This window comes from Elephantulus edwardii, unplaced genomic scaffold (assembly GCF_000299155.1).
Source record: "Elephantulus edwardii isolate Elephantulus edwardi_28Jun2011 unplaced genomic scaffold, EleEdw1.0 scaffold00029, whole genome shotgun sequence".
Taxonomy (NCBI): Eukaryota; Metazoa; Chordata; class Mammalia; order Macroscelidea; family Macroscelididae; genus Elephantulus; species Elephantulus edwardii.
In genome coordinates this window covers 10,831,897-10,845,643 of record NW_006399779.1, presented here as the reverse complement: position 1 = coordinate 10,845,643, position 13,747 = coordinate 10,831,897, and the positions used below count along the sequence as shown (strand labels likewise).

At 34.4% G+C, this 13,747-nt stretch overlaps 1 protein-coding gene across 1 annotated transcript in view; it reads right to left on the bottom strand.

Moving 5' to 3' along the window:
• Positions 1 to 398: 398 nt before the first annotated feature.
• QSER1 (glutamine and serine rich 1) overlaps positions 399 to 13,747 on the bottom strand; it is a 57,406-nt gene continuing 44,057 nt past the window's right edge. The window contains exons 7-12 of the mRNA XM_006883735.1: positions 12,725 to 12,936; positions 9,029 to 9,166; positions 5,916 to 6,013; positions 3,966 to 4,118; positions 2,726 to 2,821; positions 399 to 1,088 (exon numbers count right to left, since the gene is read on the bottom strand). Of these exons, the coding sequence (XP_006883797.1) occupies positions 948 to 1,088; positions 2,726 to 2,821; positions 3,966 to 4,118; positions 5,916 to 6,013; positions 9,029 to 9,166; positions 12,725 to 12,936 (838 nt within the window). The 3' untranslated portion in view covers positions 399 to 947. The remainder of the gene's footprint in view (positions 1,089 to 2,725; positions 2,822 to 3,965; positions 4,119 to 5,915; positions 6,014 to 9,028; positions 9,167 to 12,724; positions 12,937 to 13,747) is intronic.

The following is a 13,747-nucleotide window of genomic DNA, read 5'->3' as shown; positions in this document are numbered from 1 at the left end:
CTGAAGCCCCTCTACAACTATCAACATTTGTCAAAGTTCATAGTTTCCGGAGGGATACCTTAAGGTAGAGTTTATAATATAAATTTAACATATAACTAAATATTTACTGAAAATAATGAAAAGTGTATTACAAATCTATCAAACATAATTATAACAATATTTTCCTTGTGAAAAATACATCTATTAGTGAGATAAAACGTACAATTGAAAAAAATTTCCCAAAGGAAAAAACACAATATAAAGGAAAATATTTTTCTTTGAGATAGGGAAAAATGGTATGTCTTTTTTTTTCCAGCACAATACAATTTGACACAAAAAAGCAGTTTTAGAATTGCACCAACTCCATATCCAGTTTCCTGAACATGTTGAGAGTAAAAGGAGTCCATAAACCAGAATGCAGTTTCTGAATTTTATATTTTAAATTGGTGATATTCTCATACAGAATGTCACATCACATCACATCTGTTTACACAATGTACACTATTTTCCATTTTGTGGCCAGATATAAATGTAAATGTATACTTTCTGCCACTCCTTTATCATTCTGGTGTTTAGCCAGGGTGAAGAAGTGAGGCTGGGACTGGGCAGGGGGAGAAATCAAGTGTTATCTCTCTAGCAGTAAAGAAAACTTACACTTAGTGCATGCTTCATCATTTACCAGAAAACATTTCTGAAAATAAAATTCAGTAACCCAATAGTTTACAAAATAGAAAAATCATTCATTAGAATAAAAATGTGTTGGAATATCAATCTGCTTCTAAAGGCTGAACTTCCCTGGCCCCTGAACTTCACTGTCTTTCAGCAGGCATCTCAATGGGAATCCCATCATCAAAGCAGGCACTCCTGCAGGAGGTCACTGCCTGACATGCCATTTCCAAGACCTCTCTTTAATCACCTCCTCCAACATTTCATTAGTGCTATGAAAGAGATAGGATTCCGTGGAAACATTAAGAACACTTCTGCTGTACATGATTCAAGAGTTCTCCAAATTTTTCAAATAGATCCTCCACCCATTTTACATTTTTCATACAAAGTTGAACAATTTCTTCCTGTCCTAAATCTTCATTTTTTTTCTGCACAGAAGAAATCTAAAATAAAGAAAATTGCCACATTAGCGTAATCTGACACTTCATATTTAGGTTCTCTAATATGAAACAATGCTTATGTATCTTGAACATGAGGAGATTTAGTAATTCATTTATAAGTGATTAAATTTTTACAAAATTATTTTAAAATATTTCCCATTCAACCTTTGCACAGAGAATGCTTATTTTAAGTACTTTGGATAAAGACTAATTCCTTTATCATTTATTATGCCAATGTAAAACAACTACTCAGAGCTTCAAAAGTAGAGAATACTAAGAGAAAAAAAGTGGCTTAAATCTTCTCAGTTTCTTCCAATTACATAAAAGCTGAATAACAAATTTTGTAGTAAATTTTTCATTTTAAATCACAGTAAAGAACAGTTAGCATATTTTATACTATTGCCTTTACTTTTTCTAATGATAAACAGAAGTTGTCAAACATATCAGGTATAGATTTGTGCCAATTTAATTTTTAAAAAACTTAAGATGCTGATCAGAGAAAGTGAATACCTTTTAATCTGCCTTAGGAAATTAGTTGCAGATGACTTGATGGCACGTAACAACAATATCCTATTCAAAAAGTGATGCAGATTTTAGCAACTTAAATTTATGATACCTAAGGGAGCTCTCATGGCTTACTGGAAAGAAGCTGTGCCGCCAACCCAAAGTCATATGGTTCAAAACCACCAGCTGCTCCTTGGGAGAAAGATGTGCAATCTCCTCTCAAGTGATTAACTGCCTCTGAAAACCTGCTGAAAGGCTAACCAAGAATCAGTTCCAATTCCAAAGTAAGTAACAACAACAACAAAGTTATGATACCTAAAGTTACAATTAAATTTTATCATTCATTTATGACAAGGCATAAGACCCAGTACTTTTCTATTATGGTATTCTTTGGCAAATAAAAACTGTATTTTACCAAAAGTGCCCTGCTCTCAAGATATTTTCTTAAATATACTAGTAAAAATACCTTCGGTTGGGGATAGAAGAAAGAGGCAGTTTCCTACGTAAAAATACTGACTGTGGAATAAGGCAAGTCAAAGTCATTGCTGGGGAGTGGCAATCAACTCACAGTTGACCCTCCAATGAGTTTTCAGAGACTGCCCATCTTTCATCCAAGGACTGTGCAGGGTTTGGATTTGAACTACCAGAAACGCAGTCTATGGGTTAGCACTGCAACTCCCTACAGATGATGCCACCAGAGCTCCCCATGGGATAAGGCAGGCAGTAAAATATCAAAGCAGTTAGGTTATTATAGATGATGAAAAAAGCAAAATGTAGTAAAATATCATATATTATGGTAATGTAAAGCAACCATTAACAGAAAAAAAATCAGTTCTAGCTCTCAAAAGAATTGGTGAGCCTCAGATTATTCTGAGCACAAAAATACAAGAATATCAGAATAATTTCCTAGTCATTATTTACAGGAGCATGTGGGAAATATGTACTCTGAATATATACTTTTTAAAAGTATTAAAAGTACTATGGGTAAAAGTTTCTAGAATGTTCAGAAAACCATTTTTTTTCTTTTTTTTTTTTAATGTGTGTACCTCTGGGATTGCAGTGCGGTTTCCTGCCACTAGGCTACCAGAGCTCGCCAGAGAACCATTTCTATTTTAAGTAAATGAAAGAGAGATTACCTCATCTTTACATATCAGATAAACATGATATTTATAATGATGGAGTGAATGGTACAAAGAATACAACTGTATTTTCTCTGGATCCACAGCAAACTCCTGTAAAAAGAAAAAAGTTTATAGATGCATTTCATGAAACAATTGATCTTTTAGGAAAATATGGAACTAAACAATGACAATCTGAAAATTACTTATTTGAGTATGTACTTTGTATCAACATATATAAGAAGCTTACTTATATATGAATAAATATTATATATTAAAATCCTAATTCCTTTACTAAATATACTACTCAAACATTTAAACACTATAGCAATAGATGAGGAATAATAAAAGCTTCCTATTTTTTCTTATCTAGTCTTGCATGTTTTTCTCTTATTATAACATGTATACTAGTAATTTTCTAATAGGAAGCAAATCATACTATTTATATAGTTCTACAACTCTATTTTTCATCTTTCTAAAGTATGGCTATCCTTCCAATTATTTGTACCTACTTACTCAAAATGTTAATTATGTGAAGATCAATATTACTACTGTTTTCCCCTATACTTGGAACTTATTTGGCATTTATATATATACAGGCAATAAAAAAAAATTTTTTTAAGTGAATAAATCCCTATCTTCTTTTTAACAAGTGTACTGTATGCCACTGTCTGTGTGGTTCTTTACTGAGCCATTCTCTTGCTAGTTTGTAACTGGATAGTTGTCACAAATAATTCTGCAGTGGCAAATGCATATAGTTTTATGTCTTTGTGATTGTTTCTACCTAAAACATTTTTTTTTGCTGTGGAGTTATGGTGCCAAATGATTTTCTAAAATGGCACCACTGATTTACTTTTTAACATGAATGAATGCTAACCTTAATGATTTTGCAGATATAGAATTAATGTGCAATATACTTATCAGCTTGTATTAAAATTTTTTAAAAATACTACAGAATAAGTATATAAAAATATAAGTATTAGATGATCCTTTGCTTACTGGTCTTTATTAAAATATGTGAACATTTGCTACATGCCAGATACTGGAATTTGGCACTGGAGAAAAACAATAAATAAGACTGGGTTCCTATTGCTCAGTCCAGAGCTGCTCTTCATTAACTGAAAAGAATTAAAACTTGACAAAGCCTTGTGAAGTATTTATTTGTTCCAGTGTTTTAAGTTGGAAATACAGTGTGTTAAGTTGGAAATATATTAAAAAACTGGAAAATGTAGATTTGTATCAATCAATTTTTACTTACTTGTGCAGATTTAGTGGTTGCTTTGGAAGTTCGTAGAGTTTTCTTATTATAAGCTTTGCCATTCATTTTTATTTTAGAAAGAACAGTTCCCCCAGTTTTTGCTTTAGAGTCTCGAGTAATTATTGTCAGTTCAGGAAAACTTTCCAAAGCATTCTTCAAAACAATGAAGCAAAATTATTAACATAAGAAGAAAACAAATCTAAAACGTTTCCAGTTATTTCAAAGCACTTTAAAAAAAAAAAGGAAAAAGGTATATGTGTATGTATGTGTGTGTAGGTGTATATATGAAATATATGATTTAAATATATTAAATGACATAAATGTGGAGGGTATTGATGTTGTTAGGTGCTGGCAAGTTGACTATTACTCAGAGAGACTATGAACGACTGAAATCTTGCCTTATTACATATGTCACAACGTACAGGTAGATTCTAGTAAGTACATTTACATACATACAAAGATACAGTAGATATATACACATCAAATTAATACTCATGTAAGGAGAATACTACTGGGGTGTGGTAAACTAAGCATGATCACAAATTCTTTTCACCTCCTCTTTTGAGGACCTAGAGTCCTTGAACTGAGGCTGAATTTATGACCTGCATTAGCAACAGTATGCCATCCTATGGAACTCCTGAGTAAAATGAAGAGTTCATTTAGTAAAACCTCTCTGGTCTTATAGCTAGAGATGAGTAAAGCATGGATTTTTCTCCAAAACATTAGTACTTTAAACACTTTGAAACTTGGCCTCTTTTGTTATAAAAAAGTCATCTGATCCCAGATGATAACAAAAACAGGGAAGAAAGAAGAACACCGTGATGTTATTCTTCTCACTGCTTCCCTTGCTTTTTCTTGAGTGTTGCTGATTGCCGTTGAGTCGAGCATGACTCATAGTGACCCTAAAAATAAGGCCTGAAGCCTTTCTGTAACTATCATCATTTATCAAAGTTCATAGAGTTTTCAGAGGCACGCTGTTTAGGAAATAGATGCCATTCCTGCTTCCAAATTCTTGAGTGTAGATACTCAGTTTTCTTACCATAAAGACAGAATAGCTACTACTGATAGTACAGATAGCATAGTGGACATGTGGCAAACCAATCCGCATTCACTCTTTAAAAGCCATTGGGGGGAAAAAAAGCCAGTGGCACTGGCATTATTAATGGCTTTACCTACTACCTGACATGGAAAGCTACAAACAATAACTAAATGATACTTAGAGCTAAGGGCATGTAATTTTATAGTTTTAGAAAATGAAATTGAGCTACCAGTATAATTTATTACTGTATCACTGAAAGGATCAAAGTATTGCCATTATTTTTATGATTCAAAGATAGTATTAATTTAATATGCCAAATTGTATTATACAAAGATCCAACCTTAAATGCTACTCTTTTATCAAAGTCATGTACTACATGAGCACTGGGTATTGTAGTTTTGAACACTGGGCTGGCTTGCTTTCTTAAACATACCTCCTTCTTGACTTCCCCCCACATCAACTACACATTAGTATGGCTCAGTCCCAGCTAACTTTGTATTCAATCTGACAGCCTTAGTTTTCATCTAGTTAGAATAAAGTCTACACTCCGTTTTATGTGGCACTGGGATATAACAGAGATGTGACAAAGCTCCAAAAATGTGTAACATTGTTGACATCATTTAAATAGTCTCATTTAAAAAAGTCCACCTTCTCCCTAAGTTTTGATTCCTGATGTAGTAATACTATATTTTTTAATAAGCAGGGAAATCGTAAACTACTAGTTAGCTTCTTTGACAAACCCTCTGATTTTAGGTTATCAATTTATTTGCAGAATTCAGAACAAAAATGTATCAACAGGCATAATTACATATATATCTTTTACCATTGGGTAATAATCTTTCCAGGATTGAATAAGTAAAAGGAATTTTGAAAACTCTGATTGCCACCGAGTTTTGCTAATAAAGAAATACCTTGAATGGCTGATCCAAATGAAGATTCAAAAGAAGTCTCTTTCGGTTATCATTCAGCATGCCATCTATTTTTTTCATATGAGGCAAAAGTAGTTCATCTGAAACAACATTAAAATTTACTGGCACAGTAAAAACTATCAACATCAAAACTTAAAATACTTAAATTTTTCAAAACAATATTTTAAAAAATGAAACAAACTTATGATATTTAAATTCATTGTCTTAGGTAAAACATTGCTTTTACACACAAAACAGCTAACAGCGGCTAGTATGATGAGTGGGTTTATACTAGCAAGTGAAAAAGGCAGCTTAGGATAGGATATACTCAGGATCAGAAGGCCTGGGTGGAACCCTATCTCTGCTGCCAGAAGTGATTACAGCTATGTGTTCACTGGACAAAATCTGTGATACTCCCCAGACCTCCCTTACTATCCAAATGGTAATAATAATAATAGTAATAATAATAATAATGATGATGATAATACCACTATTAAAAATCCCCAGCAACAAAACTTAATTGCCATCAAGTGGGAACTGACTCACAGCTGACCCTCTAGCCACCAAGATCATTCATCTTTCTGCCATGGAACAGCTGGTGAACTGGAACAAGGCCCCTTTGGGTTAGCAGTGCAGATCCCGCTGAACTACACTATTAGAGCTCATTAAACTTTAGATTGTTGTTTTTATGTTTTAATGTGGTGATCTGACAGATAACTGACACTCCAGGGTTTTTAGAGGCTGTAAAATATGAAGAGACTGCCCATCTTTCTCCCATGAAGCAGCTGGTAGATTCGAACCATGTTCCTTTGGGTTGGTAGTACAACTCCTTACCAGTAGGCCACCAGAGCTCCCTAACAATGTATTAGTATTATAAAGACTATAAAATTAATCTGACATTATGAAATAATGAGTAGGAACAAAGGATTGCACAAGTAATGACCTTATATTTGAAGTCCATAGTGAAGAATACTAAGGCAACTGCAGTACACTGGACAATTTTATCTTTCTAGAAGTGGTTAAGTATATTAAAATACTATAAAAAATTCTATTTCATAGAAACAGGGTTTTGAGGACTATTTTAAAAAGATCTAACAGCAATAGTGCTCATCTAGGGGTATTATTTACTTGGGTCTTATTCTTGGTTCTTCTACTAGTAAATAAATAAATTTAGGAAATACTTTTAATACCCCATTTAATACCTTATATAAACTAAAAAAAATTTTGTTCTAGGTAATCTCTAAGGTTCACAACTGGACACCATGATCAAGGTGGGTGGTAAAAAAAGATTTAAGTAGCCAAGGATTTAATTTTACTTGGCCCTACAATCACAACTTGTGGAAACAGCAGTCACGAGATCAAACAATGTATTGTCATTGGGTAAATATGCTGCAGAAGACCTCTTTTAATGTGTCATAAAGCAAAGACACAATATTGAAGACTAAACTGTGTCTGATACAAGTCATAGTATTTTCAGTTGCTCTTTATGCATGTGAAAATTGGACAACGAATTTAAAAAAACCAAAGAATTGATATCTTTGAATTATGATGTATATCAAAGAATATATGTACCAGGATGATAGAGACCAGCATATTCCTTAGAAGCAAGTACAGCAAGATTTTGTCTCGCATGCTTTGGACATGTCATCAAGAGGGACTTTTCCTGGAGAAGGCCATCATGAAAGGACTGGGTCAGTGAAAAACAGGAGGATCACAACAAAATGGACTGATATAATAGCTTCAACAATGAGCTAAAAAAGAAAGAAAAAAAGCAATACTTGTAATGGTCATTATTTCATTCTGTGGCAGGTAATTTGATGGAACCCTACAACAATTGTTAAGGTCCTGATAACTTCATAGGACTAAAAAAAGGAATGAGATAGGAATGCTGTCTGATTCTATAGGAGCTCTGGTGCCTTAGGCTAAGGGTTTTATGCTGCTACCCAAAAGGCTGCACAGCTCTAGCAGTCTGAAACCAAAGCTGCTCTGAAGGAGAATGAGAAGGTGTATTCTCTAATTTACAGCCTAGGAAAGTTGATGAAAGACTGCATGAATCATAATCAACTCGTAGGAAGTGGGTAGGTCTGATTATGTGGTAAGAAAGACACTTATGTAGGAACAAGAAGACCGGAATGCTCTTTCTCTGCCACCTGCAAATTGTAGGCCTATAAGCAGGTCATTTATCCTCCCTGAACTTCACTTTTTTCATCCATAAAATGAATCTGTTGTTCTACAATTAAAATAAAAATAATGTATGTCAATGTGTGAAAGAATTATAAACCAAAAGATAGTATGAGCTATCATAACTGAATTATATTTAATACTGGTTATACAGTTTTTATACTTTTTTTTTTAGTTTTTATATTTGATTTTTATACTAACACCACTCATTTTTATAGAAAGGTAACTTAAAGAAAGTAAGTTTATTCATGCTTTTATGTCACCTTTTCCTTGGCTGTGGTGAATACTATAGTAGCTGAAGGGTAAGAAATGCTGGACAACATTGGGTATATTAATTACCAGTTTATTTTTATTACCAATTTTAACCCTGTTTTACTATAACAAAAAATGATCAGAAGATGACGTAATGGAGTATAATAATGTTGATGGAATGGAAATCCAAAATCTTGGTAAATGTTCATTAAAATTAATAAAGTTAAAAAAAAATGTTGATGGTTATAACCCAGTGCATATATTTTAATTAATTAGAAAGAAGCTTTCTGTGTCTTTCACTGAAAGACACAAATAGGGTATTTTAATCATCATACCATTACAGTGACTTCATCTTTCCAAGGACTGGAAAGCAAAGCATATTGACATCAGGACCTGAACTCTAGTTTCCCGTAAATGACAGGTATAAGGATAATAAAAATTGTAGCACTGAAAGAATTTAATAGGTAGTTATAGACCTTTCCTACTAACAGAAACCAACAAAAATACATTTATGATCTAAATATCCAAAGAATCTGTGACAAGATAGAACTCATTTTACAGAATCAAGATATTGGTAAATTTGTATTGACAACATATAGGTATGTATTACAAAAACCATATAAAAAAATAAACATTAAAAAACATTAAAAAAAATCCAGAAAGTACTATTTAGAAGTCTGTACCATTGCTCTTCTCTAAAGCTTGCATTGTGTCAGGGTCCAAGGCAATGCTAACAAGCAATTCCATGTAGCTCTTAAAGGTTTCCTTCATTGCTCTTGTGTTCAAAAAACGGGTGACAAAGGGAGCTGGAGGGTCAAATTCTGGCAGGGGAAAAAAAGGAAATATTAAATTTCCCCTCTTGACAACATAAAAAGTACTTTTCTCTATAACAAGAGTTGACACATGAAAGGCTGTAGACCCAATTTCCTTAAATTCAAAATTCTCCCACATTGCTTTATAAATACTCTGGGTGAGATTTTCAAAGCTGGTTTGCACAGTTGACAGACCTACTTAAACAGAATTTCTTGTAGATGGTAGGAGTAAAAGTGGTGATGAAACTTAAATATATTATTATGTTTAAGCGTCTCAGGTGATTCTAAACCCTAACATAAGCCCAGTATTTGGAAACTTTAGCCTAGCAGGAATCTGCTTCTCTTCTCTGGTCTTCACCACAGTCATGTGTTGCCAGATCATGCCGCTCTAGTCCCAAATGACAAACTGGATGCAGAAAACAAATTTTCTGCAGGAGGAGGCAGAAAATAAAAATTGCAAAACTCCCACTAAATTTTGTTAGTTGGAAAAGTATGTGGTTGTGTTTTATCAAATCAGAACCGACCCTCTTCTGGGTTTTCAGAGACTGTAAACCACATGCGAGAAGAATGCCCATATTTCTCCCCTGGAGCAGCTGGTAGATTTGAATTGTCTCCCTTATTTGAAAAAGTATGGTCACTTAAAATAAGTCCGTAGGTTAATATGTAATGGACTACTTTAAAATAAATATTTTAACATTTTGTTTTGTTATTGAGTAAGTATCAATGATACAGTCTGTATGAATACAATTTTTTTGATACCCAATAAATTTCAATATTGAAAAGGCTTGGGGATACGGTGGGGATGGGGGGGGAGGTATTGAAAACTTCTACAATGTTTACATTTCTAAAAGCACTAAAAATGCTTAACTACTAATGACACCTAGTGGTCATTTAAGTTACTAATGCAGAAAGTGTAAAATTAAGAGCAATAGACAGTCCTGCTAACTGCAAAAATAACACCATACTTTCTAGACATACACAAAGAATTTCTAAATTCTGCTATGCATACTTTTAGTACAACTATTCATTAAGTGGCTTAAAATAGTACACTTAAATCTACTGCTGTACTAGAGAGGGCATTTCATGACTCTTAAGTGATCCCTTGTGTGGTTTCAATGATTAAGTGCTCAATACTAACTGAAAAGTTGGCAACCAAACCTTCCCCAGAGGTTGCTTGAACACCAAATTAGTGATCTGCTTCCAACAGGGCACACTCTTGTAAACCTTAGAAGCAGTTCTACTCTGCAGACAGAACTGACTCAACATCAGCTTCACACTGTTGGAAATCATCCTGGACCTCAACCTTTTCCCTTATTCCTACTCAATCTGTCATTCAGGGGCTGCTGATTTTAGATCCCAAATTGCTCAGATCTGTAACTTTTGCTCTGTCAATTTAAAAGCTTAGGTTCATGGTCTCAATTTATGCCTGGATTGTGATGTCTTAAATTCAAATTTCACAGTGTGACTTCTCCACTTATGTTCCTCTATGGAATTTAACTACACAACCGTACGCCTTATAGCGTTAGCATGACAAATTAGGCCCTCTCGGATTCCTTCATCTTTTCCTATCTTCTTTATATTCTAGGAGAAATGAGGTTCACAAACTTTTTCTGTAAAGGCCTTTAGGGTAAGAAAGTTAGGCTTTGTTGATCACAGGTCTCTGAAGCAACAAGGCAAATCAGCCTCTGCTGTGGGAAAACAATCAAACAACATCTAAACAAGTGGGTGTGACTGTGTTCCCATAAAACTTGATTAAAAACAAATTTGGTCCACAAGCCATAGTTTGCTAATTCTGGCTCTGCTCTACTCAACTGCTCAAAACTTCTTGTACATATATTACATACCAAGCTTTGACAGCCTGTGAAATACGGTGATACAGTCTTTGTTTTTCAACTATTTTAGTTTTCATCACTAATATGCTAAATATCAGTTGTAAGATTTTTGTTATCATAAAAACTCTTTGGAAGCTTTGATAATTTTTCAGGGAAGAAATGGGTTCCAAGATCAAATAGTATGAAAAATATTTATTTCAACCATCTCATTTTATGGGGGGAAAAAAGTTAAGGCGCAATGACGATACACAGTTTATGGCTGGCGTGTGTACCCTCTGAACTCCAAACTCCAATGGCTTGAAACCAACTCATAGATGACCTTCACTGGATTTCCAAGGCTGAAAACGGAATAGAAAGACACTGTCCAGCTTTCTCCCATGTAGCCACTGAAAGCTCTGAATCACCAGAGAGGTGCAGCCTTTGGGTTAGCAGAGCCGCTACCTATAGACTCCAGTACCAAAGCTCCACGTGTGTGTGAATTCACACACACACGGATATACATACATACATACAAACATACATACATACATACATAGAAAAAAAATAACTACAATAGAATACAAGAGACCCTGATGGTAAAAGTCTACCAACTCCTCTGTGAGAGGAAGATGAGGCAGGATTTTTCTTGCAAAGATTTACAGCTTGGAAAACTATCAGTTGAAACAAACACAACGGCAGTGAGTTTTGGGTTTTTTATACAGCATTACCTAGTTTTAGAGTTGATGTTTCCTAGGCTTATGTATGCTTTTCTTTTTTTTTTACTTTATTGAGATCTTAATGAAAGTTTATAAAGAACTTAGATTTCCATTCATTCATTGTTGCACATTTTCCTCCCTCCCCTCCCCACCAAAAAAAAAGAAAGTTCTTTCATTGTTATACAGTCCCTCCCCACCCTGGCCACTTTATTATGCAGCTCTTATTCTGGACTCTTGTCATGTCAATAATACCTAATCATATATTCCTTTTACACAGTTCTCTTCTTTGTCTGTTTCAATGCTGTGTACATTATTTATCCCCTCTTTTCTTAGTTTCCACCCAACCCCGATGTTAGTCCTGTTTTATAATAGTGGCATTATGCAGTATTTGTCCTTTGTGACTTTCACACTGCATAATGTCCTCCAGGATCACCCATTTTGTATATTTCACGAATTCCTTGTTTTTCAATGCTGCATAATATTCCATTGTGTGAATATACCACAGCTTCTCTACCCATTCATTTGTTGATGGGCACTTGGGTTGTTTCCAACTCTTTGCTATTATGAACAAAGCAGCAACAAACATGGGTGTGCATGTATCTGCTTGGGTGGCAGTTCTGGTTTCTGGAGGGTATATTCCCAGTAGTGGAATTGCCGGGTCAAATGGTGTATCTATTTCCAACTTCTTGAGAAAGCACCATACTGCCTTCCACCATTTTACACTTCCACCAACTCAGAAATTTACAACTAGATGATTTTTAACAAACATATGATCTAATCCGTATTTGACCAAAAGAAGTGGGTTTTACTGGCATTAGTAAGGGCAGAACTCACAAAAGTCTCTTTCAAGTTCACTTCCATTCTTATTTTACAAGATTGCATATGTGGGTGAACCACACTATCAGCTAATGTATTCAGGGAGTATGCATTTATTTTCTACAAGTCTAAGCAGAACTTGATTCAGTCAGTATCACTGTTCTTCATTCATATATAGATAATCATTTCAATTTCTCAAGGCATTAATGTCATGCGGAACCCACCCTCATCAGTACTAGAATGAATTTCAGGAGAGGAATCAGACTGGGACGACGAGAACTCTTCTTTCCATTTCTTCCGTTTCTTCGGTGGTGGTTCAGCCTTTACTTTGAGCTGTTTCACTTTGGGTTTCACAGAAGGAGCTTTTGTAGTTGCAGCTTTTGGTGTCGGAGAGTCTGAAGTTTTACTGCCACTACTTGACTTAGCCTGAACAGTTCTGCAATGTCACAAACAGTGAAACCTGGTTAACACCGAAATCTTGTCAAAGTAAAATAAATTAGAAATAAATAAATAAGGGGATCACAAAAAAGAAAGACTATTTAATTACCGCACCAACTCTTCAAAAATAGATTATGGCTGAAGTCCTACACATTTCCAAAGGTGATTTTGTAAGAAACTCTGAAATACATGCTTGTACTACTGCAACTCAATTTTAAGCCTAATGTTATTGAGTTGATTCTGACTTAACAATGGCCCTGTAGTTATTAAGGAGCCAAGAATTCAACGCTATTTTTCTTAATCTCCTTCCCTCTTTATAAACTCATTTTCCAGACTGTATAAACTACAGATAATCAATGGGCTTAAAGATAGGTGCATAATAAACCCTGGTGATAATATTTACGTCCAACACTTAGAACTCTCACAGGCTCTGCTTGATGGAAACAACCTCAAGAAGCTGTATCCTATAAGCTGATCATGAAGATATAGATAATACAAGTCCATTGACTAAAAAAATTTAAGAGTAGACCATTTCCAATAGCTGGGAATTTTAATAAAACTAAGCCTCAGCACTAGATTGAAGGGTAGTTCTATATGGCTATATCGAATTTCTTATATATACAATAGAGAATAATTTCTCCTTCAGAATCATGTTATAGACAACTCAGAGCCAGACTAATGAGAATGCTAAATATAGGGTCCATTTCTCTAGAAATGTATCAATCTCATAATGCTTTCTAAAAATTTTAAATTTGTCACGTATGGATGACACAACCCTGCTTGTTGAAACTGAAGAGGACCTGAAGCGC